General features: G+C 38.5%; 1 protein-coding gene across 1 annotated transcript in view; it reads left to right on the plus strand.

Moving 5' to 3' along the window:
- taf2 (TAF2 RNA polymerase II, TATA box binding protein (TBP)-associated factor) overlaps nucleotides 1-27180 on the plus strand; it is a 96272-nt gene that overhangs the window by 37747 nt on the left and 31345 nt on the right. Inside the window, exons 12-21 of the mRNA XM_072571207.1 lie at nucleotides 2131-2285; nucleotides 3716-3830; nucleotides 4223-4332; nucleotides 6043-6108; nucleotides 6246-6498; nucleotides 9214-9354; nucleotides 13952-14062; nucleotides 16532-16725; nucleotides 17452-17591; nucleotides 23503-23572. Of these exons, the coding sequence (XP_072427308.1) occupies nucleotides 2131-2285; nucleotides 3716-3830; nucleotides 4223-4332; nucleotides 6043-6108; nucleotides 6246-6498; nucleotides 9214-9354; nucleotides 13952-14062; nucleotides 16532-16725; nucleotides 17452-17591; nucleotides 23503-23572 (1355 nt within the window). The remainder of the gene's footprint in view (nucleotides 1-2130; nucleotides 2286-3715; nucleotides 3831-4222; nucleotides 4333-6042; nucleotides 6109-6245; nucleotides 6499-9213; nucleotides 9355-13951; nucleotides 14063-16531; nucleotides 16726-17451; nucleotides 17592-23502; nucleotides 23573-27180) is intronic.

Below are 27180 nucleotides of genomic sequence, written 5' to 3' on the forward strand. Positions count from 1 at the left end.
CCGTGGAAAGAGAGCAAGCTAATGTTTCTAGTCTAGATGACTCTTCAGAGCTGAAGTGTGGAGGGGGAAGGATTTATGCTGACCCACTGTGATCTCCAGCATTTGTTGTTTTAAGTACAGATTCCAGCATGTGCAATAATTTTCTCCTACATTATTGATATTCATTCTAGGTGCCTCTTTGTCTACTCTTCTCAGTATCCCACCATTTATTATGTATTCCTTGTCTTTCTCTCCCACCCAAATACTTAACTCCACACTTCTCTGGATTGAATTCCGTTTGCTGATTTTCTGCTCACCTAATCAGTCCATCTGCAGTCTATCACACATCTTTGCTGTCAATGAAATAGCCAATTTTTGTGTTATCTACAAATGTCATAATACTCCAAAACTGGAGTCTAAATCTTCGATATAAATCACAAAAAACAAAGGACCTCATACAAAGCTCTGTGGACCCTGACTGGAAATGGCCAGAAATTCAGCTGTAAACAATTGCCTTTTGCTTCCTGCTAATGCACTAATTTTGCATGCAACTTGCCATTTTTCTTTGGATTCCATGAGCTTTCTTCTTAAACAGCCAAGAGGGTCTTATTAAAAATCTTGCTAAAATTGATGCAGACCATGTCCGATGTGCTGCCCTTTTTGACTGTCCTTGTTAGCTCGAAAGAAAACAACTGAGTTAGTCAAACATTGTGTTCAGTCATCATGGCTATTCTGTACTCAAATCCTCTTTACCCATAATTGATTTATGTCCTTTTACAGCTTTTGCTTTAAAAAAGTCCCTCTTGCAAATTTGACTTGACCCAGCAATTTTAGCATTTTGATGGAGAGTGTTCTTGATATTCTTTATTTGGGGAAAGTAGTTCCGCATTAAATTCCTAATTACCAAACTCTAAGGTTATAATAAATTTGTTCTGGGAAATGTTTCATGTATCTGCCCTAATTAATTATTTAGTCATTTTAAATACCTTTAGATGATGCCCTCAAATCTCATAAATTCAAGGGGATGCAAGGCAAGGTTTTAGTACTTGTTCTGATAAATATACCTGCACTGTAGCTCTTCCAAGGCTTGTAATTGTGTGAATGGAAAATTAAGTTCTTCAGTTCCTCCATCGATTTTAGTCCCCAGTATTAAGAAGAGATTCTGATTTGTTCTTTCTCAGATCCACTTCCCCAACTGAACTGTAATTGTTAACTGGCATGGGGTGAAGCCATACAAAATAGCAGCAATCTTCTCCAAGCCCCTGCAAGCAAATATGCCTGCAAAATGTTTCTTCATTTAGCGGACCAAAGATAGCAAACATGAATTCTTGGATTGTACTGATTTTTATTTTCCAAGTAATCACAATCTTTAAATTATATTTTGATGCTTACAAATGCAAAAGGAAAACTTCAATTTTTAGGACGTTTCACAACCTCAGGACTTCTGAAAGGGCTTTGGTTTGAAATATTTTTGAATTGTAGCTATTTGAAATGTCAGCAACATGGCAACAAATCTTTACACTGCATATCTCATAATTGGCAGTGTGGTAATGATCAATTCACGAGTTTTGTGATGTTGATTGGATGGATTGATGTTGAATCAATTGTTAGGGATAACTCCTTGGCTGTGTTTTGTCATCCATGGATAGCAGGGCCTTGTTTTAAGGTCTCCTCTAAAAGAAAGCATCTCCATCTCCATTCTAACTGATTAAAGACTTAGCAGCCATCTAGGTTGGTTCAATACATTCACATCAGTTGAATGACCTTTTGATCTGTGTCTGATGTATTCTGTCTCACGAGCTACCTGAACAAGGAGCAGGGCTCTGAAAGCCTGAGGTTTCAGATAAACCTGTTGGTTATAATCTAGTGTGATTTTTGACTTTGTCCTCCCCAGTCCAACACTGCCACCTACATATCACTAAAAGTTAACACCTAACTCTCCACTTTTTAGTGGAACATTAGAAGAGCATGTTAAGCATTTATCTGCTGATACTACTTAATTTGGAGTCAGCTTCTTTTTAGGGTAATAGTAGAACCGTATTGAGGTAATGGTAGACTTTCAAGAACTAAAAGTTGAAGTTTCTAAGTTTATAAATGTTGTATTTGCCAAGTAATATAATGCTGTCCAACAACATTTGTTCACTGCTTTAGGTCTTTAACAAACTTTTGAGTTTAGCCAGTACTGCCTCATCACAGAAGTTTCAATCGCACATGTGGAGCCAGATGCTACTTTCGACAACTGGATTTTTAAAATCAATTTCAAATGTGTCTGGAAAAGATATTCAACCCTTAATAAAACAGTGGGTGTATCCTTTTGAGATTTTGTTACTTCTGCAAAATTTGAAATTATCAAATTTTGGATGAAGGTTTGCTCGCTGAGCTGGAAGGCTCGTTTGCAGACTTTTTGACACTATACTAGGTCACATAATCAGTGAGCCTCTGGGTGAAGCACTGGTAGCATGGCCCAGTTTTTATTTGTGTTTAGGGTTAGTGATGTCATTTCCTGTGGCAACATCATTTCCTGCTCTTTCTCTTGGGGGTGGTAAATGGGATCCAAGTCAATGTGCTTGTTGATAGAGTTCAGATTGGAATGCCATGCTTCTAGGAATTCACGTGCGTGTCTCTGTTTGGTTTGTCCTAGGATGGATGTGTTGTCCAGTTGAAGTGCTGTCCTTTCTCATCTGTATGTAAGGACACTAGCGAGTGTGGGTCATGTCTTTTTGTGGCTAGTTAATGTTCATATATTTTGGTGGCTAGTTTTCTGCCTGTTTGTCCTATGTAGTGTTTGTTTCAGTTCTTGTAAGATAGTTTGTAAATTACATTAGTTTTGGTTGTTGTTTGTATAGGGTCTTTCAAGTTCATTAGCTGCTGTTTAGTGTGTTGGTGGGTTTGTGGGCTACCGTGATGCCAAGAGATTTGAATAGTTTGACAGTCATTTCCGAGATGCCTTTATAGGGGAGAGTGGCTAGGGTTTTTGCTTGTTGGGATTTGTTGCTGAGAAATCTGCTGACTGTGTTCATTGAGTACCCGTTCTTTTTGAATACACTGTATAGACCATTTACCTCTGCTCTGTGTCGTTCCTCTGTGCTACAGTGTGTGGTGGCTTGTTGAAATGTTTTAGTGCAGCTTCGTTCGTGGGTGTAGGGATGATTGCTTCTGTAGTTCAGTATTTGGTCAGTATATGTTGTTTTCCTGTAGACTGTCAAACACATTGACTTGGATCCCATTGTCCACTCCCTGAGAGAAAAAACAGGAAATGATGTCACCACAGGAAATGACATCACCAACCCAAGGAAACCTAAACACGTGAATAGAAAGTGGGCCATGCCACCAGCGCTTCATCCGGAGGCTCACTGATGATATTACCTGGTATGGTGACAAAACGTCTGCAAATGAACCTTCTACTCAGCGAGAAAACCTGCATTCAGAAGGTCAACCTGAGCTGCAAATCTTCTCAAAACTTGATAATCAAATTTTGTTCTGCTCATCATGATTGTCCTTTAATGTTGCTGTTTTAGCATAAAAATCATCTCATTTGTTCCAGATATTTCTACAAACTACAAACCCACAGCTCTCCCCACATGTTTATTGAATTTTTTTGAGTTGTTAAACCCATGCCATCGGTTCAGAAGTACTGTAGGTATTGCACAAACTTGTGTAGATTTCCTTTTACTAAATTGTCAAATTTAGTTGAAATTGTTTAATTCATGAAAAGAGCCTTAATTATATGCACTAGTGACCAGAGTGGTGTCGTGAAGTTTTTTGGCAGCTTTGCATTTAACAGAAAACGAAACATCTTGGAGTTGGAACTGAAGCAAGATTGTACTTCTTTGGGAACTCAGAAATATGTGGTAAGGATCATTGAAACTCAGTTTTATGAATGCAATCCTGATCTTTCAATTTATGTGGAGACCAGCTTAGGTTGCAGAGTATTCATAATGCACTTTTTCAGTTAAAACTATCAATTATAGACTTCTGGATCAAGTATATGTGTGAAATTTGATGGATAAATTGTAAGTAAACCAATCATTGCACATCTGGCGAGGTCTCTTGCAAAACTGTATTATTGGATCATTTTCACAAATGAGGTAAATGTTCAAACAATTCCTTCCTTTAACCTAATTAGGCCACTTTTTCACATTTTAAAGTGTTATTAATTCAGCTATTTTCTAGAAAAGTGTTTAATCGTTCATTCTTAAATAAAATAGACTTTGGCAGGACAAATTATTTCTTCATTTTGCAGGGACCACTGAAAGTGACAGTCCAGGAATTAGATGGATCATTTAACCACACACTACAAATTGAAGAAAACAGCCTCAAGCATGATATTCCCTGCCATTCCAAGAGCAGACGGTAGGTGTTTGTACCTTGGGAAATAAAATATCTGAGCTAAAATAGAGGTTAAATTGTCTTTTGTTTTCATATGGAGCAAGGAGTTTATTAGGATTTGGTCCCTTTGTTAGCGGTTGCATGTTTGAATGGAAAGTGCATTATGAAAGGTCTTTCGTGAGTGTAAGAATATCCATAATTAGAAAGAGTAAGGCAGATTTTTACTCCAGTACAGAGTATCATAAAATCAGTTAGTGGTGTTATTTCTGATTTAATCCAAAAACTCAACATTTTCTTTAAAAATAATTAATCAGGCTAATTCATTTCCAGATGTTTCTCCAGTCAGTATAGAATGTCTGGAAAATTATGTACTGATGGTTAATGGTCGAGGTAAGCAGGTGATAAAGGAGCAAGGGAGGATGAAAGGGCTTGTGGGTTGGAAAATTGATTTGTATGGGAATGAAGGAGAAGTGGATCGTGGACAAATGAGGATGAGACTGAGGTTGGCATGGGAACAATTTTGGGAGTCTGGGAGGTATTGAATGGAAGATGGAACTGCCTGGTAGGGATGAAATTGAGATAATATGAGAGCGATGAAAGAAATGAGATGTGTATGGCCTGAGAAGAATAATGTGGGAAAAATGGAACGGCATCTAACATAGACTTAAAGAAATACTGTTGCAGTACAGATACTAATTTCACTGTAAATGTTTACGAGTCTACTTACAAATTTTAGGACTATTTGTAAAATATTTTTATTCTAATACTCCATTGTCATAAGGCTGTTACAAATACAAGAGATGTGAAATTGTATAGCTATTGACCCAGGATGTTTAATAGTCAGAGGTCTGAAGATTATATTCCTGTATCTATCTTTTTACCATTCCATTACTCTACAGCCTCATTGGATTCAAGTATATTCTTTTTTGCTTCCTTTTGACAAACAAAATTGGTCATCATACATCTTATTGGCCATTTTAAAAATGCATGGCAATTGTTTTTGAAGTTTATGAAACTAAGATTAAAATTTTTGAAAATTTTGTTCAAGTTGCCACCTTGGTGAGGTCAGTGTCCAAGTTTTATTTTGATTAACTTTTGTTTGGATCAACTTTTTATCAATTCATTTAGAAATGGTGTTTAGTTTCAAAATTTTATATTTTGCTGGCAAGCGAACACATAGGTATTTGCATTTTCTGTAAGTGTTGCGCAATGAAAGCAATTCAGTCTTTCTTGCCTACTGATCTGTTCCTCTGTCCATTTACCCACCGTGACCCAACTGATCTTATTTAGTGATTTATCCATTTGAAAGCTTGAATTGATCAGGAATCCAGATCATTTGGGGGCAGTTACAGTTTCAATCCTAATCCTAACCCAAAATAAACCCTGTGCGTAGCCAAACTCCCAGTAGAACAGTGTCCTAGTACTATTTGTTCTTATTGTGTAATAGTGCAAGCAATCTAAAATGTTATTTGCATTATTTTACATGGCGAATATAAGATATTGCAAACTTCAGTTATTTTACATAAGTTAATTACCATTGAGAGATCCATATATCTGCAACTGCAATTCTGATTGAATGTGAAAATAAGATTGATAGATTTTGGCAATTAAAAATAATTGGATTTTGATATCTGGGAGTGGTTTCAAAGGTAGATTTTTAAAAACAAAAAAATAAGATGGCTTATTCATGTTGATCTGTTGGTAATTTTAATTGAAAGTCATTCTTCCATTTAGGAATAAGAAAAAGAAGATTCCATTATTGAATGGAGAAGAAGTGGATATGGATCTTTCTGCTATGGAGTAGGTCTTTTTCACTTCTGTAAAGTAATTTTTATCCAGTGAAATTACTAACTTTAGGCATCTTCTGTTATTCAGAAAAATCATACTTATACCTGACAAATTATATTAAAGGAATCTATTCAATTTGCTTTTTGTAGTGCTGATTCCCCATTACTGTGGATAAGAATAGATCCAGACATGTCAGTTTTGAGAAAAGTGGAATTTGAGCAGGCTGATTTCATGTGGCAGTACCAGCTCCGCTTTGAGAGGGATGTGGTTGCACAGGAGGAATCAATTCATGCTTTAGAAAAGTTTCCTACTCCAGCATCCCGGCTAGCACTAACAGATATCCTGGAGCAAGAGCAGTGCTTTTACAAAGTCAGAATGCATGCTTGCTTCCGCCTGGCAAAGGTGAGCTACAAAGAAATTCTGTAACTGATTAAGCGGTATGCCTTATTGAAAGGCTGGGAAAGAGGCTTGTGCGTTGGGGATTCCTAGGAAACTGACTATATTTCAAAAGAATTACTTTGTCTCTGAAATCTTTAAATGTCCTCAGGGTGTGAAAAGCATTATCTACATGCAAGCTCCTCTTTCCTTTGTGTGAGGAATTCTGTGGTTCAGTGGAAGATGGCGCATGTGCTAAGAGTCATAGAGATGTACAGCATGGAAACAGACCCTTCGGTCCAACCCGTCCATGCCGACCAGATGTCCCAACCCAATCTAGTCCCACCTGCCAGCACCTGGCCCATATCGCTCCAAACCCTTCCTATTCATATACTTATCCAAATGCCTTTTAAATGTTGCAATTGTACCAGCCTCCACCACTTCCTCTGGCAGCTCATTCCATACACGTACCATCCTCTGTGTGAAAAAGTTGCCCCTTAGGTCTCTTTTTTTATATCTTTCCCCTCTCACCCTAAACCTATGCCCTCTAGTTCTGGACTCCCCGACCCCAGGGAAAAGACTTTATCTATTTATCCTATCCATGCCCCTCATAACTTTGTAAACCTCGATAAGGTCACTCCTCAGCCTCCAACACTCCAGGAAAAACAGCCCCAACCTGTTCAGCCTCTACTTATAGCTCAAATCCTCCAACCCTGGCAATGCCTTTGTAAACCTTTTCTGATTCCTTTCAAGTTTCACAACATCTTTCCAATAGGAAGGAGACCAGAACTGCACGCAGTATTCCAACAGTGGCCTAACCAATGTCCTATACAGCCGAAACATGACCTCCCAACTTCTGTACTCAATACTCTGACCAATAAAGGAAAGCATACCAAACTCCTCCTTCACTCTCTTTACCTGCGACTACTTAATCCTATGATTCTTCCTGTGATATTTCTGAAAACAGTATTGTTTGATTCTATGTTAATGTCGAAATCTCATTACCTATTTGTTTTCAGATTTGCTTATCAAGCTGATTTCTTTGCAAATTATTAAAGAAAATAGAATATTTGTGTTATCTGTCGACATCAGAAAATGAATATTTCTCAGGAGAGTGATGTTATATGCACCTTTTTGATGATTTCTTTATAACAATCAGCCACCTGACAACTACCTGTTCTAAAATGTCACTTTTGGCTGCATATTGAAATGAATTTATTCTGCATTGATTTGTTTGGTTGTTTCACAGTCAGGTCTTTTTTGACCTTTTAACACTGCAGTGATCTCTCTTCCAATTCCTGTACTGTTTCATCTGGAGAACTTAGCTTGTTTGTTACCCCTCAGTGACATCATCTAAAAGCAGTTTCCAGAAATAAACTGACACTGCTTAACTCTGTGATCACTAATTATGACTACCCTATTGCTGCTGTTAGTTCAAAATCCAGTACTGCATGAACAAAGCTTTCCTCCACCTAATCACTGGAAGGACTTGAAGTCATTGCCTTTGATAATTGCCACGAGCTTCATTCCCTCCCACTGACTCCATTCCTCTCCCTGGCAATAAGGGTTGAATCAAGTATTTGCAACCTTAATATCATTATTAACCTGATTTGAGTTTATGGCCACGTGCCTAGCTTAGATCATTTGTTATGTCAGCTATCTCATTCTATATCAAAGGTTATCTTAACTTGAGGCTTCAAGTAATCCAGTGCACGGTCTCCAAAGTTGTGCCCCCTTCAGCCAAAGCATTGCTTCCTGTTTCCTAACTCGCAGCAAGTCCTGCTTGTCCATAACCCTATGCTTACTAACCTGCATCGACTCCTTATTAAACAGTCGAAAAGGATGGCACTGGAAAAGCACAGCAGGTCAGGCAGCATCTGAAGAGCAGTAGAGTTCATGTTTCAGGCATAAGTCCTTCATCCCATTATCATTTTAACTCTCCATGCCCTTGTCCCTCTCAATCTTTGTAATCTCCTCCAGCCCTAGAACCCTCAAATATATATACCTGTCCTCCTGTACAGTCTGACTTTAATTGCTTCATGCTTCGCCATTGCATAATCTGCTGCCAAGATCCTAAGTTGTGCAGTTTTCTCCCTACACTTCTGCACTTCTCTTCCTCTTCCTTCCTCCAAGATGCTCCTTAAAATCATACTCTGAACAAGCTTTTTGTTTTTGTCCAATATCTCCTTACGTGATTTGGTTTCCAATCTTGTTTGATAATGTATCAGTAGTATACACTGGAAGATTTATTGAATTTTGGTGCTTTATGGAGAGAGGTTTATATTAGTCTTACGTTTTGTCAGTACTTTACTGACACTTAAGATGAAATTACCCACCTTGTGAGAATTTCTACCTGACGAAAAGTCGACCCCACTGTAATTCACTATCCAACCCCTTTATGATATTTGGGAAATCGTCACAATCAGGCATCAAGCAGTATATCTGTAACTTTACTACTTGAAGGCATAGGTGCTCAACAGAGCTTAGTGTGTGGTTAATGTCTGATTTTGAATTTTAGTATCTTGCAGAGCTAGAATAGTTAGATTAATCCACAGTCTTCTCAACTTGCATGTCAAAGACTGGCTGTCTAAGACTGAGAATTCAGCCTCCAACAAATAGTCTGCGGTCAATCCGTCTAGGGTCCAGCAGTAGAAATCATTGTTAATTTAGAAATTGAAATGTGGGCGCACTCATCAGGCAATAGTTTAAATTTTTGTGTGTTGTCTGGAATTTTTCCTTCAGATTGCAAATGCAATGGTGAATACTTGGACAGGTCCTCCAGCTATGAAATCACTCTTTACACGAATGTTCTGCTGCAAGAGTTGTTCAAACATTGTTAAGACCAATAATTTCATGAATTTTCAAAGTTATTTTCTACAGAAGGTAACCTTTTTTAATAATATTCCCACTGTTGTCGAAGAAATTAATTACTTATGTTAATGAAATGTTAGTGGAGATATTTTTCATTACATAAAACACCACCATTAACTTTCTTTGGTGAAATTATTCTTTCTGTCTGCCAATTCTGTCTTGGATTTGCAGTTTTTAGTATCTTTTACAATGATGCTTATTTCATTGAATATGACACTGATCCAGAAACTGAACTCAACCAGCTAAATAGATATTGTGGCTTCAAAAGCCGGGATTTCTGAAGCAAGTAGCACACCTTTTGTTTTCCCAATGCCTGAACACCATCTACAAGGCATGAGTCAGCAGTGTGATGGAAAACTGTCCACTTGGATGAGTGCAGCTGCAACACCACTTAAAGAGCATGACACCATCCAGGAGAAAGCTGCCTGCTTGATGGGCATATCAACCTCACCTTCAACATTCACTTCCTTCACTGTTGATGCACAGTGGCAGCAGGGTGTACCATCTATAAATATTGCACCAAGTCCCCTCTTAAAACCTTCTAAACCTATGACTACTGTGTAGAAGAACAAGGGAAGCAGATGCATGGAAACACCACTGCTGTAGGTTCTCCAAGCCACACATCATCTGTTGTTTCTTCACTATCATTGGGCCAAACTCCTGGAGCTACTTTGCTAATAGCACTGTGGTATTACCTACTCTCCAAAGACCACATTGGTTCAAGAAGGCAGCTCACTGCAATTAAGGATGGACAAGAAATACTGGCCTAGCCGGTATTGCCTGAACAAACAATAAAAAGAACTTTGCATTGCTTGGAAACTGTAATTATGATGAAATGTGGGGAGCCTTAAGGACTGATTTTAAGGAAGTTTTGAAACATTTTACTCCTTTGTCTGTTGTGTATCATTCTGACTGACAATTGTCTAACCTGTCAAATCTGGTCAAAGTTAGCTCTAGAAGAAGGAATAGCATAATGATTTTCATAAAATAATAGAAAATTTGCAACACAGAAAAGGGCACCTGATCCATCATGCTTGCATCAGATGAAAAACAAGCCCTTGAGTCTAATCCCAGCTTCCAGCCTTTCTCCGGAGCCTGCAGGTGCAAATGATTTAAAGGTTTCTATCTCTATTGCCCTCCCACCTTCTGGATGAAAACTTTTTTTCTTCTCTTCTCTAATCTTTCTATCAATCACTTTTTAAACCTAAGCTCACTGGCCACTGCTAAGAAAGTAGAATCTTCTCATTAACCTTATCTAGGTCCTTTGTAATATTGTGATTTTAATTAAATCTCTTCTCTGCCTACTTCTGTTCCAAGCAAAACAATCCAGAGTATCTAATCTTTTCACCTGAGTTTCACTTTCCTGTTCCCTGGCAACATTTTCATTAATCTATAATGCTTTCTGTAATTCTTTCTGTATTGAGGTGGCTAGAACTCCACACAGTACTCAAATTGTATTCTGTCTAGTGATTCATACAGTTCTAACATAACCTCCCTGCTCTTACAGTCGACACTTTGACTAATTCCCTGTACCTTTCTTACCACCTCATTGACCTGTCCTACTATTTTTTGGGCATCTGCAGTCATTCACTTTGTTTCCTCTGTACCATTCAGCATTCTGTCATTAGTTGTGCATTTCTTTTACCTTTCTTGACCACCCCAAATGGATTTCCCCCTCACTGTTCTGGGTTGATTTCCACTTATCCCTTAGCTGCCCATCTGATCTGTCCATTGATATTTTTCTGTAGTTTGTAGTCTCCCTCAATAACAAGCATGCAGCCAATTTTTCTATCACCTGCAAGCTTCTTAATTATGCATCCTGCTTATACTTGGAAATCGTTAACATATATTACATAATGCAGGTGACAGAGCAGAGCTCTGTAGAATCCAACTGGCAACAAGTCTCAAAAACACTCATCAAACATTACTCTGTTTTCTGAAATGAACAAACTTTGTATCCCGCTTTCTATAGAATCCTGGATCCTCTGTTTAAAAACCAATCTGTATAGAACTTTTTTCAGATGCCTTGCTAACACCCATGCAAACCACATCAACTACATTACCCTCATCAATCCTCCTTGTTGCATCCTCAAAAATATTTAAGCAAGTTAATCAGACCGGATCCTTCCCTAACAAATCCATGCAAACTACTTTTTGTTTCATCTCTAGTTTTTGATAGTTATCCTGTCTTTCAGAATTTCTTCCAATAATTTGCCCATGGTGCAGTTAGTTTAACTGGCCTGTAACTATTTAATCTATTTCTCGCTCCCTTTTTAAACAAAGGGGCAACGTTGGCAAGCCTTCCTTCAGTTGCCAGTACTTACACCTATGTTTAGTGAGGTTTGGGAACTGGTGGTCAGACCTTCCAGCATATACCCTCAGCTTCTTTAGCAGCTTTTGGTCTGTTTGGTTCTGCTTTGCGATTTATCCACTTTTAAGGATGCTTATCAGTAATATTTCGTCTCTCCTTATATGTATCTCATCCATTACTCCTCACTCCTCTTTAACTGCAATATCTACACATCCATCCTTGTAAAATCATGCAAAGTTTTCATTAAGAGCTACATCAATATCTTTTGTCTCTACACATTGGTTACCTTTGTAGTCTGTAATTGGCAATGCTGTCTTTAGTTATTCTCATTATTAATGTAGTGATAAAACTTTTAGGTTCACCTTGATTTTGTTGGCTAATGTTTTTGCTTTCTCTTTGCTTTCCTAATTTCCTCTTTAATTTCGATCTCCACTGTTTATACTCCTTTTCTAGTGTTGATTTCTTGATGTTGGACTTGACCTTGGAAGCTCCTTGACATCCAAGGGGCTCTAGATTTTATTGTTACACCATTTTCCTTTGTGGAAACCTGTTTACTCTGAAGCTGCCCTCTGAATGCCTCCCACTGCTCTGTCAGTGATTTGTGTGAAAGGCAGTGTTTATAGTCCAATTTTGCTAAATCAGTCTTTAGTTTAGTTTAATTGGCCTTGCCCCAGTTTAGTGCACTCAATACTTTTTTTTCTATAATTATGTTAAAATTATGTTATGATCAGTACCACCTTCTACTTGTCCAGCTTAATTTCCTAAGACAAAGCCTAGAGTTGCGCTCTGATTTGTTGAACATGCTACTTTCTAGCCAAATAGGTTTTCTTGAATGCATCTCATGAATTCTGCTCTGGTTATGCTAAAACTATTTCAGTAAATTGAAGGAGCTGCAGCATATTTCCAAGTCTGGATGGTAAGAGTCTTGGAGGAGAAATTGTAGAAGCTTGAAAATCCCTTTTTTTGTTCTTTAGCTTAATCCATATCCTAATCAAATCAGCTTAGCGTTGAATTGATTAACTCTATACTATAATAATCCCCCCTCAAAGTTGTGATTGTTTCCTTGAAATTGCTATTCACTTAACTTTTTTAAGACCCCTCACCAAATAATACGAAAATTGAATAGACAGGCCTTTTGAGCTACCATTCATATCCTTCCTTAATACATGTTTTAATAATAGCATGATATAATAGTAGCATTTTGTATCTGTGCCTTCAGCTATCTGTGTATTTACTCTTTGTCTTGAAGTAGATACACTTCAGCATTGCCAAATTTTAGTTATCTCAATTAAATTTACTCTTAACAGAAAAAAATGTGACTTATCATATCCTCAACTCCACAATCATTTAATTATTTTGGAAGTGTAGTCCTCTTTTTCAAGGCTATTAGGCAACCAAGTTGCACAAAGTTCTTTCAAATTTGAACTAGATAACTTGCTTCAATGTTGTGTAAAGAATTAATGGTCAAAATACAGAGCAACCTGACTACTCTTTAAATGGTGTCTTGAGATCTTCACCCCATTTAAATAGGAATATAGTGTCTTGGTCTATCACACCATCCATAAATCAACTTCACTGACATCACCATAGTTCCAGAGGGCCTTAAACCGCTCTTTCATGAGAGAGAGAGAGAGAGAGAGAGAGAGAGACAGACAGAAAGCTGGTGGCAAGTTTAACCTTTTTAGAGAAGGGGTTGAAGCACAAAGATCTCAGATAGTGATTTTTCAGTGAACTTTTTAAGACTAGATCTTTGGAAATGAAGAATTGCAATCTCTTAACGAATGAGACAACATCTCAATGAATTTTGGTGACCCATACGTTTGCTAGTGCCCAAATGAGATCTAACAAATCTGTGGTATCTGTCCTGACTGTATTTACTATTCCCTCAGGTATTTGATCATTGTTAATCATATTTACCTTGTATTAATTCTGAATGTTAGAGAGCAAGTCTGTTATAGATTATTTTACTGCTCCCAATTTGGAAAATAGTTTAATTTGTTAGTTCAAACCCATGGAATCTTGAGACTTCTTTTAAGTATCTGGAATGCAAAACTTTGACTTTAAACAAAAAGGAAATTCTCTGGTACCTATCCAGACTATAATGTTAAATTTAGCAGCCTTGTAACAAATGTTAGATTCTTTTTTCTAAGCACATTAGTTGTTTTCTATATTTAAGAAAAAATAAAATTGCTGTGAATTATTCATTACTAGAGCATGAAGGTCTTTCCAGAAACTCTTTGTTTGTCACATTTTTTAGAAACATAAGGAAGTTGACCAATGAATATTACCGTTTCACAGACCATGCCTGTTGCTATGGCTTTGCTGCGGGATATCCATAACCAGTGTCCCAAGGAAGTATTAGCCTTTATTTTGGACCTCATTAAATACAACGACAACAGAAAGAATAAGGTAATACATCTTTTGAGCTTCCATTTTGTATTCATTCATGGAAAATAGGTATCCCTGGCAAGGCTGGTGCAGCTTTAATTATTTTTTCGAAGGTGGTGGTCTCCTTGAACCTCTGCAGTCATCGTAGTTCAAGCACACACAAACTACTGTTGTGTGGAGATTTTCAGAATTTTGATTGAATGACAATGAAGGAATGATTATATATCTCCAAGCTAAGATGGTGTGGAACTTGGGAAACTTTTGAGTTGTGGTTTTCAAATATGCTCACTACTGTTGTTCATTTAGGTGGCAAAAGTGATGAGCCTGAAAGGAATTGTTGACAAACCCTTCCCAAATAGCTCTAATGCATCTTGTAGATGATAAGTAATGAAGCCATTGATGGAAATGTGACCAAGTTAGCAGATGAGATGCCAATCAAATAGGTTTCTTTATCCAGGACAGTGTCAGACTAATGTTGATGTAACTGCACTTCTCCAGACAAGTGGAAACTATTCCATCACATTGCCTGATCTGTACCTTGCTTTTAGGAACTCGATTAAGTTTTTTGCGGGGTACCAGCTTCTGGCCCACTTTTGAAGCCACAGTATTTGTGATTTGTTCGATCAGAAACTGAACCAATGTTGACCATGGGGTAATATGTAGAATTTCATGTTAGTGATTTTTATTGTCAAGAAAGTGGTTAGATTGTCACTTGTCAATGGTTATTACCTGATATTTGTGTGGTGCAAATCTTACTTGCCACTTAGCAGCCAGTGAGAATATTGTCCACACCTTTGCAAGGACTGCTCCATTATTGAGTGCCAATAAAGAGCATTGCAATAATCAACTGACATAATACTTCTGAGCTTTTGGTGGAAGGAAGGTCATTTAATGAGAAAGCTCAAGATGGTTGCATCTAGGGTGTAGTCCTGAGGAAAGGTTCAGAGGAACAACAAGAGCAATGTACTGGAGCAGAAATGATTTGTCTCCCACAACAGTTTTACTTTGTGCTCTGTACGAGTTCAGTGAGTATACTGTTCCCCTCTGATTCTTATTGACTTTAGTTTTGATGTGATACTTTGATCTCGGTCAAATGCTTTGACGCCTACTCATGTCAACTACATAATTGTCATCTTTTGACTTGTAAAAGTATTTTTAAGTCACTGAGCTGAGTGGTTCTGGCTGAAACTAAACTAGGTATCAATACGCAGGTTATTAAGTATCAGAACATAGCTCTATCAGTGATACCTTGCATAACTTTGGTAATGAGAGTTGAATGATAATTGACTGTTTTGTGAGCAAGACATACCTAGCAAGTTTCCAAATTTAATTAGATGTTAACATTGCACCTGTACTGGAATAGCTTGATTGGAGACTTGTCGAGCTTTATTGTGCAAGTCCTCAATATGACATCTGGGACATTGTTGGTTTCCTTACCGAATGCAGTACTGTCAGCTAGTTTGTGACAGCACATGGAATGAATTGAATTGGTCAAGATTAGCAACTGTGATACTAAGGATTTTCATACATGGCCAAGACAGGCTTATCAATTAAAATTTCTGCCTAGGACAGTTGCAAATGCTTTATCTATGTCTTTGTACACTCAATCCTAAAATTGAAAGATTTAGAAAGAAATGGTAGCATAATGGTTATGATAATTCAGAGACTCGATTTCAAATCCCATCATGGCAGGTCAGGAATTTGAATGCAATTATTTAAATCTGGAATTTAAAAGAAAAAACACTAGCAGTGGTCAACTGCTAAATATTGCCAAAAATCCACTTCCTTACTTCATTTAGTGAAGGAAATTTGGCACTATTATCCGATCTCGACTCGAGACTGTGTTAATAATATGGCTGACTACTAACCATCCTCTGAAACTCTCAAGACTAAAACCAGTAATAAGTAAGGGGTCTGCATTAATAGTGAATGGGTGTGTTTAATGTCATTTCCTTCCTTTTTTCTTAGTTGTTTCATTGTCCATCACAGAACTCGGTGTATCCATGTATTGATCAATGCCGAAGTATATTCCTTGTGGACTGACTTGTTTTAGTCCAGAGGATGGTTACAAGTCAGCCATATTATGGAGTCTGGAGTTACACATAAATTGAGATTGGATAATGATGCCAGATTGCCTTCAATAAATGATCTAACAAAGGGGATTTTTGGTAATATTTGGCAGTTGCCCATGGTTAGTGTTATAAGTTGTAAAAATTCCAGATTTATTTCAATAATTACATTTTAAATTCCTTATCTGCCATGGTGGGATTTGAAATCTAGTCCCTGAATTAACATAACTATTATGCTCCATTTCTTTCTAAATCTTCTGGTCTTTGCATTTGAAGATTTTGATTTTGTTTTTAAAAAACTGTCATGTCAACAATGCCAGCTGATGTTTCCGAGAAACGTACAGAAAGTTAACTGTTTTTGATTGTAAGATTGTCTTTTCACCTGGTTTATTTTAATCATTCTATTTAAAATTGCTTCAAGTTTTCAGACAACTATTATCGTGCTGAACTTATAGATGCACTTGCCAACTCAGTGACACCTGCAATTAGCATCAACAATGAGGTTCGAACGTTGGACAATCTCAATCTTGATGTTCGTCTAATTCTGGAAGAGATCACCCGATTTCTAAATATGGAGAAGCTGCTTCCAAGTTACAGAAATACAATAACTGTCAGGTACTCCTTGATAAATATTTACAAATCCAAATTAACAACATGTCAAGTTAGTGGAAGTCCTGTTCTTAACCATTAGTTTCAGCAGTAATGATTTGGTGAAAATCTAGTTACCTGTGCAACTGAAGGTGGTAGAATTATTGTTTTCATCCCATCTGTGTTTTTTAAAAAAGAAGAACCTGAAAAATTAATGGACAGATTTCAATGAAATCTGGTAGATGGTATGGGCTAAGGAAGAACTGGAGGGATATGGCCAACAAAACAAAAGCATACAGGATCAATCACAATGCTGGATTTGAATTTTGGAATTGATGAGTGCTGTAACTTACTGAAGGTGTACTTTAAAAATTTTTCAAGGATGCACATTGTCTTTTTGTTACGTGAAATTTGAGAATTTTTTAGATATATGAATTGAGCTGCACTGGTTACCTATTTACCAACACACTGAATTTGCTAGACCTCTCTAACCTATTCTTATTATAATCTATGCAATCATCTACAAGCTTTTAATCTTCTACCCCCACAACTTCAGTTCTGGCCTTATTCGTTCTTTTACCTTCTCGCATGTTAGCTTCAGAAAATGGAAACTTAATTGTGTCATGATTGGGAACTGAATAAACTTAACTGCCTCTAGGTATTCACTAATAGAATTCAATCCATTGTTGAACCACAAAGAACATCGAGGCTTCAATATTTTTAAACAGTGCACTTGCTTTGTTTACTTTGCAGTTGTCTGAAAGCTATTCGGGTGCTACAGAAGAATGGACATATTCCCAGCGATCCATCACTTTTCAAATCATATGCAGAATATGGACACTTCGTTGATGTTCGCATTGCAGCTTTGGAAGCAGTTGTGGATTATACGCAAGGTTTGGTCTTGATGTGTGCCTGCATTTGAATTTTAATATGCCGCCTTTTCTCGTGTATCCTATGTTATGGGAAGTTAGGAAGGAAATTGCAGAGCCTCTTGCAGAGCTATTTGTATCATCTATAATTATGGGTGAGACACTGGATGTTTGGAGAGTGACTCGTGTTTAAGAAGGGATGTGAGGAGAAGCCTGGGGACTTCAGACTTGTGAGTCTGACTTTGGTGGATAGATTAGATTAGATTAGATTAGATTACTTTTAGATTAGATTACTTAGTGTGGAAACAGGCCCTTCGGCCCAACAAGTCCACACCGCCCCGCCGAAGCGTAACCCACCCATACCCCTACATCTACATCTACCCCTTACCTAACACTACGGGCAATTGAGCATGGGCAATTCACCTGACCTGCACATCTTTGGACTGTGGGAGGAAACCGGAGCACCCGGAGGAAACCCACGCAGACACTGGGAGAACGTGCAAACTCCACACAGTCAGTCGCCTGAGGCGGGAATTGAACCCGGGTCTCCGGCGCTGTGAGGCAGCAGTGCTAGCCACTGTGCCACCGTGCCGCCCACATAGGTTGTTAGTGATGCCAAAAGAGAGGATTTGTATGCATTTGGAGAACCAAAGAATGATTAGGGATAGTCAGTTTGGTTTTGTGAGAGGGAAATAGTGTCTTACAAACTTGTTTGAGTTTTCTGAGGATGTAACCAAGAAGATTGATGAGGGCAGAGCAGTAGGCATTGTTTACTTAAACTAGTAAAGCCTTCAACAAGGTTCTGCGTGGTAGAGTAATTAGTAAATTTGGATCACATGAGATTCAGGGTGATCTTGCTAATTGAATATAAAATTGGCTCAATGGCAAGAAGCAGAAATAGAGGAGAGTTTTTTTTGGACTAGAGGCCTGTGACCCATGGTGTTCCACAGGGATTGGTGCTAGGTGCATTTTTGTTTGTAATTTATATAAATGATTTAGATGTGAATGTAGAAGGCATGGTTAATAGGTTTGCGAATGATACCAACATTGATGGTGTAGTAGACAGTGAAGAAAGTCATTTCACATTACAAAGAGACCTTGATCACTTGGGTCAATGGGCTGAAGAGTGGCAAATGGAGTTTAATTTGAATAAGTGTGAAGTATTGCACTTTGGTAAAACAAGCAAGGGTAGGACTTGCACAATGCAAAGTAGGGCCTTGGGTAGTATTGTGAAACAGAGACACCTCTGGGTTCACTTATGTAATTCTTTGAAGTTTGTGTCAAATAGAGATAGGGTGCGAAGATGGCATTTAGCAGACTTGCATTCATTGCTCAGACCTCTTGAGTTTCGGAGTTGGGATAGTTATTTTGCGGTTGTACAAAGCGTTGGTGAGACATCTTCTGGAGTACTGTGTTTAGTTCCAGTCGCCCTCTTTTAGGAAGGATATTATTAAGTTGGAGAGGGTTAAGAGGTTGACCAGCTTGTTGCCAGGAATGGAAGGTTTGAATTATAAGGAGATGCTGCACAGGCTGGGATTCATTTCACTGGAGCACAGGAGATCGAGGGATGTCCTTCTAGAAGTTCATAAAATCAAGAGGGATTTGGATAAGGTGAATGGCAGGTGTCTTTTCACTAAGGTGGGTGGGATTTCAAAACTAGGAGCATATTTTAAAGTTGAGAGGAGAAATTCTTTTTACATAAGGGTTCATGTATGGAATGAACTTTCAGAGAAACTGGTGGATATGGATATAGTTACAACGTTTAAAAGACAATTAGATAAGTACGTGAGCAAGAAATGTTCACAGGCAGCTGAGACTATTTTAGTCTGGGATTATGGGTGGCATGGATTGATTGGACCAAAGGATCTGGTTCCATGCAGTATAACTGTATGACTCTAATACAAAATATTATCAACATTTAGCAATGGAAGCTTTGTAGTGTTTAGTTTTCAATTATCCAACATGATTTTATCAGTTAAATTGCAAGATAGAAACTTTCACTTGTAATTGTGACTTGCATATATCCTTTGTTTGTAAATTTACATATTAACATAAGGTTTTGTAGGACCATAATTCTTTTCCACTGAAATATCTCACTTAAATCTTATTAAATGCCACCTTATTAAATGCCTTTCCGAAATCCAAGTTCAGGAAATATATATCCCGCCCCTTTTTTTTGTTTTATCCGTAGCATTGTTTAAAAAACAAGAACTCTCAGATGCTTTTTAGGAGAACAGCTGGATCTCGATTTCAGTTCTCACCCTGAACGTTCAACTGGTGTTTTAATGAAAGGCAGAAGCTGGGTAACTTCTTCCTTTCAGCAGGCTGTGGCTGACTGAAATCCAAGCCATCTCCAAATAAAACCCAATTCCTCACATCCATAACTCCAACTAGGTAGTAAGTGAGTCAATCTTCAGCCATGTGACTTTCAAGAAATGTCTAAAGTTTGCCATTGTCCTTTCAATTGTCTGTTTTCAAAAGAAGGTCCAGCATCCAGGTGCACTATTGTTCAAAATCCTTCAACATGAATCCTCAAAAGAATCTTCTATTATAATACTCCACTCTTTCACTCACAAACTCAAGGTCATTTAAAATTGCCCCCTAATTTTAATTTGCTTCATGTATTACCTTGTGCTCTTTGACTTTGGCACCAATTGAGAAACTATTAAATTTTAAAATTCTAATTCCATTTTCAGATTCTTCCATGATCCTGCTACCTCTCTAACTACTTTCAGCCTTGCAACGTTTTGAGATATCAATGCTCTTCAATCTTATGCACCCCAATATTAGTTATCTCAGCATTGCTGCTGGCGATCTAAATTCAGAAACTCAGCCTGAACCCTCTGTCCCTTTTCTTTGACATTGTTTTAATCGTATGTGTTGGATAATGTTTCGAGATATCTACCCTCATTTTCCCATGTGGTGCACTGTCAAAATTTGTTAACATTTTTCTGAACTACTTTTTAATAGTAGTTAAGTATGCTCTGTATTGTGCATATTTTTGGGCTTCATGTTGAAGAAAGCATGTGTTGGCATTGTAGGGGATGCAGAGGATGTTTACCAGAATGATTTTAAGATCGAAGGGCTTGTCATGAGCAATTGAGAACTCTGATGGTCTGCACTCAGTGGAGTTTAGAAGGATGAGGGGGATCTCATTGAAACTTCATAGAATGCTGAAAGGTCTGGATAAAGTGGAAGTAGATAGAAATTGTGTTTACTCTGGATCATGTTGACATAAGAAGGTAAAATGTGTTGGGTAGGCTAAAGGATATTAAGGTGGTCAATCCCCAGGACCGAATGAGATCTATCCCATGTTGCTGAGGGAGGCGAGAGGAAATGGCTGGGGTCCTGCCAGATATCTTTGTAGCCTCCTTAAACACTAGTGAAGTGCCAGAGGACTGAAGGGTTGCCCATCTTGTCCCCTGTACAAGAAGGGTAGTAGGGATATTCCAGGCAACTACAGACGTCAGTGGTGGCAAAGTTGCTGGAGAAGGTACTGAGGGATAAAATCTGTTTATATTTATATTTATTTATATTTGGAAAAAGAATGGACTTATCAGTGATAGGCAACATGGTTTTATGCAGGGGAGATTGTGTCTTACCAACTTAATAGAGTTCTTTGTGGAAGTAACCAAGTTGATAGATGAAGGAAGGGCTGTAAATGGCATATCTGTGGACTTTATTAAGGAACTTGACAAGGTTCCCTGTGGTAAACAAATGGAGAAAGTGAAGTCACATGGTGTGCAGGATGTCCTGGCTAGGTGGATAAAGGAAAGGTTGAGCAGCAGGAGACAGTAGTAGTTGAAGGGCGTTTCTCGAAATGGAGAAAGGTGACCAGTGATATTCCACAGGGATCAGTGCTGGGGCCACTGTTGTTTGCGGTATACATAAATAATCTGGAAGAGGGCATTGTTGGTCTGATCATTAAGTTTGCAGTTGCCACGAAGATTGGTGCAGTAGCAGAAAGCATAGGGGGCTGTCAAAGAATACAAGAGAATATAGATGAACTGGAGAGTTGGACGAAGAAGTGGCAAATTGAGTTCAAACCAGGCAAATGTGAGGTCATGTATTTCGGTAACTCTAAATCTTGAGTGAACAATACTGTAATTGGAAGAGCTTTGGGAGAAGTTGATGAGCAGAAAGATCTGGGAGTTCAGGTCCATTGTAGGTGGCTGTACAGGTGAATAGAGAGATCAAGAAGGCACGTGGTATGCTTACCTTCATTGGATGCGGTATTGAGTATAAGAGCTGGCATGTCATCTTAAAATTGTACAAGACTTTGGTTCGGCCGCATGTAGAATACTGTGTACAGTTCTGGTCGCCACATTACCAAAAGGATGTGGACGCTTTGGAAAGAGTGCAGAGAAAGTTTTACGAGGATGGTGCTTGGTATGGAACGTGCTAGCTGTGAAGAGAGGTTGGGTAGATTAGAAAAAAGGAGATTAAGGGGGGGGGGACCTGATTTGAGGTCTAGAAAATCATGAAGGGTATAGACAGGGTGGATGGAGATAGGCTTTTTCCCATGTAAGGGATTCTGTAAGGAGATGTCACGCATTTGAGGTGAAAGGTTTAAGAGAGATGCACTCAGAAAGTACTTTACACACAGGCTGGTAACTGACTGGAACAAGTTGCCAGCAAAGGTAGTAGAGGCAGGCATGGTAGATTCACTTAAGGTGTGATTGGATGGATGCATGAGTAGGTGGGGAGCAGAGGGATACAGACGCTTAGGAGTTGGGTGATTGGTTTAGACAGTGGATTTGGATCGGCTCAGGCTTGGAGGACCTAAGGGCCTGTTCCTGGGCTTTGTTCTTTGTTCCTTGGATGCGGACCAGATGTTTCCAGTAGTAGAAGTAAGGACCAGAGGGTACAACCTCAGTGAAGGCACCACCTTTTAGCACTGAGATGAGGAATTTCTTCAGCCAGTGAGTAATCAATCTGTAGAACTCATTGCCATAGAAGGCTGTGGAGGCTAACGTGGTTGAGAAATATATCAGAGCTGGAAAATGTGTTGCTGCAAAAGCGCAGCAAGTCAGGCAGCATCCAAGGAGCAGGAGAATCGACGTTTCAGGCATAAGCCCTTCTACAACACACTTTTCAGCTCTGATCTCCAGCATCTGCAGTCCTCACTTTCTCCTGAGAAATATATCAGCCATGATTGAATAACTGAGCAGACTCGATGGACCTAATGGCCTAATTTGCTAATTCTGCTCCTGTATCTTCTGGTTTTATTGTCTGTTAGTTGTTCAACTGTTTTTGGCTACCCTTGTGTGTCGTACCCATATTACGATGTGAGTACTAGTCAAATGATCCCATTATCTATGTCGAAATTAAATAAGTCAAGCTGATTTCTACATGTTATCTGAGTGTTTAGAGTTGCTTCAGTCTAAAGGAGTACGTAAGAATATGAATTGTGTTTTGCATTAGAAGAAGAACTCTTCTCTTGAAGGGCTCATGTCGAACATTTGTATGAACAAACAAAGATAACAATCGCGAGCCCCTCTTGACCACTGCACTATTTCAAATCATCCAAGTTGCCAATAACGAATGCTACTGGAATCTATATTTGACACTTTATAAAAGCTGTTTTTTATGAAAGTTTTAATGCTGCTTAAACTGTTTCCTGTGGCATAGTATAAAGTTCAAAAAAAGCAAATAGCAATAGAAAAGATGATGATGTTTTGGTCTACAAACTGAGACATTTTGTGGAATTGTAGTTTTATAAAGGTGTAGGTTTCTATTAGTTCTTTTTTCATGCAAACTTTTTAAAATCAAATTACTGGCTGTTCTTTTGAGCCTTGGTAAATCATGATTTTACAGAAATATTTTACAATTGTCACTGAAACAATATGCTTTATGTGTTTACTGTTTTCTGAGTGTGAATATTTTGATTTTGGTATGTCCGACTTTTAAGTTCTTCATTAAAATTTCCCCTCAGTGGACAGGAGTACTGAAGAATTGCAGTGGTTGCTGGATCTTGTTCAGAATGATGCTGTGCCTTACATAAGGTGAGTCTTACTAAACCAGTCCTATATAAATTTGTAATCTTGTGGTCTAAACCAGGAAAAATGTTTCTTTAACATTTCAATGTGATTTTGCTTTATAACTGAAGTGTTCATCACATTTATGAAATATTAGCAATAGTGTGGATACATTTTATCTTCTAAGTTATTTATTTATCAGTTCATTAATATTTCTCCTTAACCCACAGTTTTCATTTGTATGCAAGATAATCACTTTTTTTGTCTTTTTTAAAAAATATATTGTGTAAGATTTAGATTTCTCTTTATTGGAGTGGGGCCAAAATGGGGTCAATACTGCAGGAATTCAGTTTCTATGAGGACTGAGAGTGGGCTTGGAAAACAAAGTACGAGTGAGTTAGCGATCAAATGTATTGTTACAGTATGTCCTGGCCTGACTGGTACTTTTTCATAGTCTACAAAACAACAAAATAGAAAAGACCACATTCTGACAAGTGAATGCTGTAACCAAACTGAAAAATGCAGAAGTGAATTGCTTAGAATGTGACACTCTATACATGAGGGAGCCCAGCCTGTAAGTATGTCCTTGAATTTCTAGGTACCTGAGGTTTCAGTTCCTTGCCACATTCATTCTTGGAGCTCTCTATCTTCAGCTTGCTGATATGTTCTATTGAAGCTCATTGTTAACTTGAGTAACAAGCACCTCATATTTCAGTTCGCAGTTTTGTAGGGTCCCAGACTCTCCATTGAATTTAATAATTCACTTTATTGCCTATGCCTCTGTTTTGTTTGCTTTTCTTTAACTGTTTTTGGTTATTCTCTCCTGTTCCACTCTGTTTTGATTTCAGGTGGAAGCTGTTCACTGTTCAGAATTGTTATGGTGAAGAAGGAGGCCCCTTCAGCCTACCGTGATTACATAGTCACTCTGAGCATCTTGACTTTTTGTTAATCTCCTGCCTTTTCCCCTAATCCTGTACTTTGTTTCAATTTAAATTATAATCTAATATTATCTTGAATGCCTCAATCCAACCTGCTGCCTCCTCAATCTCTGACAGTGCATTCCAGTTATTAACTACCCACTGTGTGAAAAAGTTTTTTTTCTCACCTTGCATTTGCTTCTTTTTTAGAGTACTTTACAACTGTGTCCTCTTGTTCACAATCCTTTTTATGATGAATGATCATGTAATTCATTTTCCCTGGACTTGTCTTTCATTTTTTTGCTTTATTCCATTATCACTCCCTTTGACCATCACTTTGACATCCGTTTGACTCCATTTGCCATCAACCTTTGTGTAACTTCACCTCTTTGCCTTTTCATTTTATCAAAGGTTTTCCTTTTTGTTCTTTGTCCCAAGCCCCCTCAATTTCACTTGCTTAAGTGAAAATTACTTGACGTGAAACCTGAACTTTGTCCACGCATTCTGCCAGACTTTTTTTTTCAACACTTTTGGTTTTAGTTCAGTGGTTCATTATCAAGCTGTTTGAATTTCCTAATTATTTTGCGAAGCTGTGATTCTCTTTGAGCAGTCTCAAAGCCAGCAAGCACTACGGAGCTAATCTGTCCTGTACAATCCAGCCTTTTATATATATATGCTGGTTTGTTGACTGGTCCATCCAGTTACTGTAACTCATAGTCATAGAGATGTACAGCATGGAAACAGACCCTTTGGTCCAAGTTGTCAATGCTGACCAAATATCCCAACCCAATCTAGTCCCACCTGCCAGCACCAGGCCCATATCTCCAAACTCTTCCTATTCATATAACCATCCAAATGCATTTTAAATGTTGCAATTGTACTAGCCTCCACCACTTTCTCTGGCAGATTACTCCATACACATACCATCCTCTGTGTGAAAAAGTCTCTTATATCTTTCCCCTCTCACCCTAAACCTATGCCCTCTAGTTCGGGACTGCCGCTCCCCAGGGAAAAGACTTTGTCTATTTATCCTGTCCATGCCCCTCGTAATTTTGTAAACCTCTATAAGGTCACCCCTAAGCCTCCGACGCTCCAGGGAAAACAACCCCAGCCTGTTCACCGTCTCCCTATAGCACAAATCCTCCAACCCTGGTAACATCCTTGTAAATCTTTTCTGAACCCTTTCAAATTTCTAAGAATTTTTCTGATAGGAAGGAGATCAGACTTGCATGCAATATTCCAACAGGGGCCTAACCAATGACCTGTACAGCTGCAACATGAGCTCTCAACTCCTGTACTCAATACTCTGACCAATAAATGAAAGCATTCCAAATGCCGCCTTCACTATCCTACCTACCTGCGAATCCACTTTCAAGGAGCTATGAACCCGCACTCCAAGGTCTCCTTGCCCAGCAGCACACTCTAGGATCTTACCATTCAGTGTATAAGTCCTGCTAAGATTTGCTTTCCCAAAATGCAGCACCTCTCATTTATCTAAATTAAACTCCATCTGCCACTTCTCAGCCCATTGGCCCATCTGGTCCAGATCCTGTTGTAATCCAAGGTAACCCCTTCACTATCCATTACACCTCCAATTTTGGTGTCATCTGCAAATTTTCTAACTACACCTCTTCTGCTCACCTCCAAATCATTTATGTAAATGACAAAAAGTGAGGACATAGCACCGATCCTTGTGGCACTCCACTGGTCACAGGCCTCCAGTCTGAAAAACAACCCTCCACCATCACCCTATGTCTTCTTTCTTTGAGCCAGTTCTGTATCCAAATTGCTAGTTCTCCCTGTATTCCATGAGATCTAACCTTGCTAATCAGCCTCCCATGGGGAACCTTGTCGCACGCTTTACTGACGTCCATATAGATCACATCTACTGCTCTGTCCTCATCAATCCTCTTTGTTACTTCTTCAAAACACTCAAATCAAGTTTGAGACATGATTTCCCCCACACACAGCCATGCTGATTATCCCTAATCAGTCTTTGCCTTTCCAAATACATGTACATCCTGTCCCTCAGGATTCCCTCCAATTACTTGCCCACCACTGACAAGGCTCACTGGTCTATAGTTCCCTGGCTTGTCCTTACCACCCTTAAATAGTGGCACCACATTAGCCAACCTCCAGTCTTCCGGCACCTCATCTGTGACTATCGATGATACAAATATCTTAGCGTGGGGCCCAGCAATTGCTTCCCTAGCTTCCCACAGAGTTCAAGATGTCACCATCTATTTCCCTACATTCTGTCTTCCATGTCCTTTTCCACAGTAAATACTGATGTAAAATACTCAATTATCATCTACCCCATTTCCTGCAGCTCTACACAAAGGCCACCTTGCTGATCTTCGAGGCGCCCTATTCTCTCCCTAGTTACCCTTTTGTCCTTAATGTATTTGTAAAAACCTTTTGGATTCTCCTTAACTCTAATTGCCTAAGCTATCTCATTGTCCCCTTTTTGCCCTCCTGATTTCCCTCTTAAGTATACTCCTACTACCTTTATCTTATAAGGATTCACTCGAGCTCTCCTGTTCTTTCCCCATAGCCTTTTAATTTTTTTATCAAGTATTTATCCAATTCACATTTCAAAAAGAAAGAAACATTTGCACTGATAAAGCACTTTCATGACTTGCAGATAAATCAAAATACTTGCAGCTAATCAAGCACTTTTGAAATGTAGTCATTACTGTATAACATTGGAACATTGAT

Source organism: Chiloscyllium punctatum, chromosome 5 (genome assembly GCF_047496795.1).
Source record: "Chiloscyllium punctatum isolate Juve2018m chromosome 5, sChiPun1.3, whole genome shotgun sequence".
NCBI classification, from domain to species: Eukaryota; Metazoa; Chordata; class Chondrichthyes; order Orectolobiformes; family Hemiscylliidae; genus Chiloscyllium; species Chiloscyllium punctatum.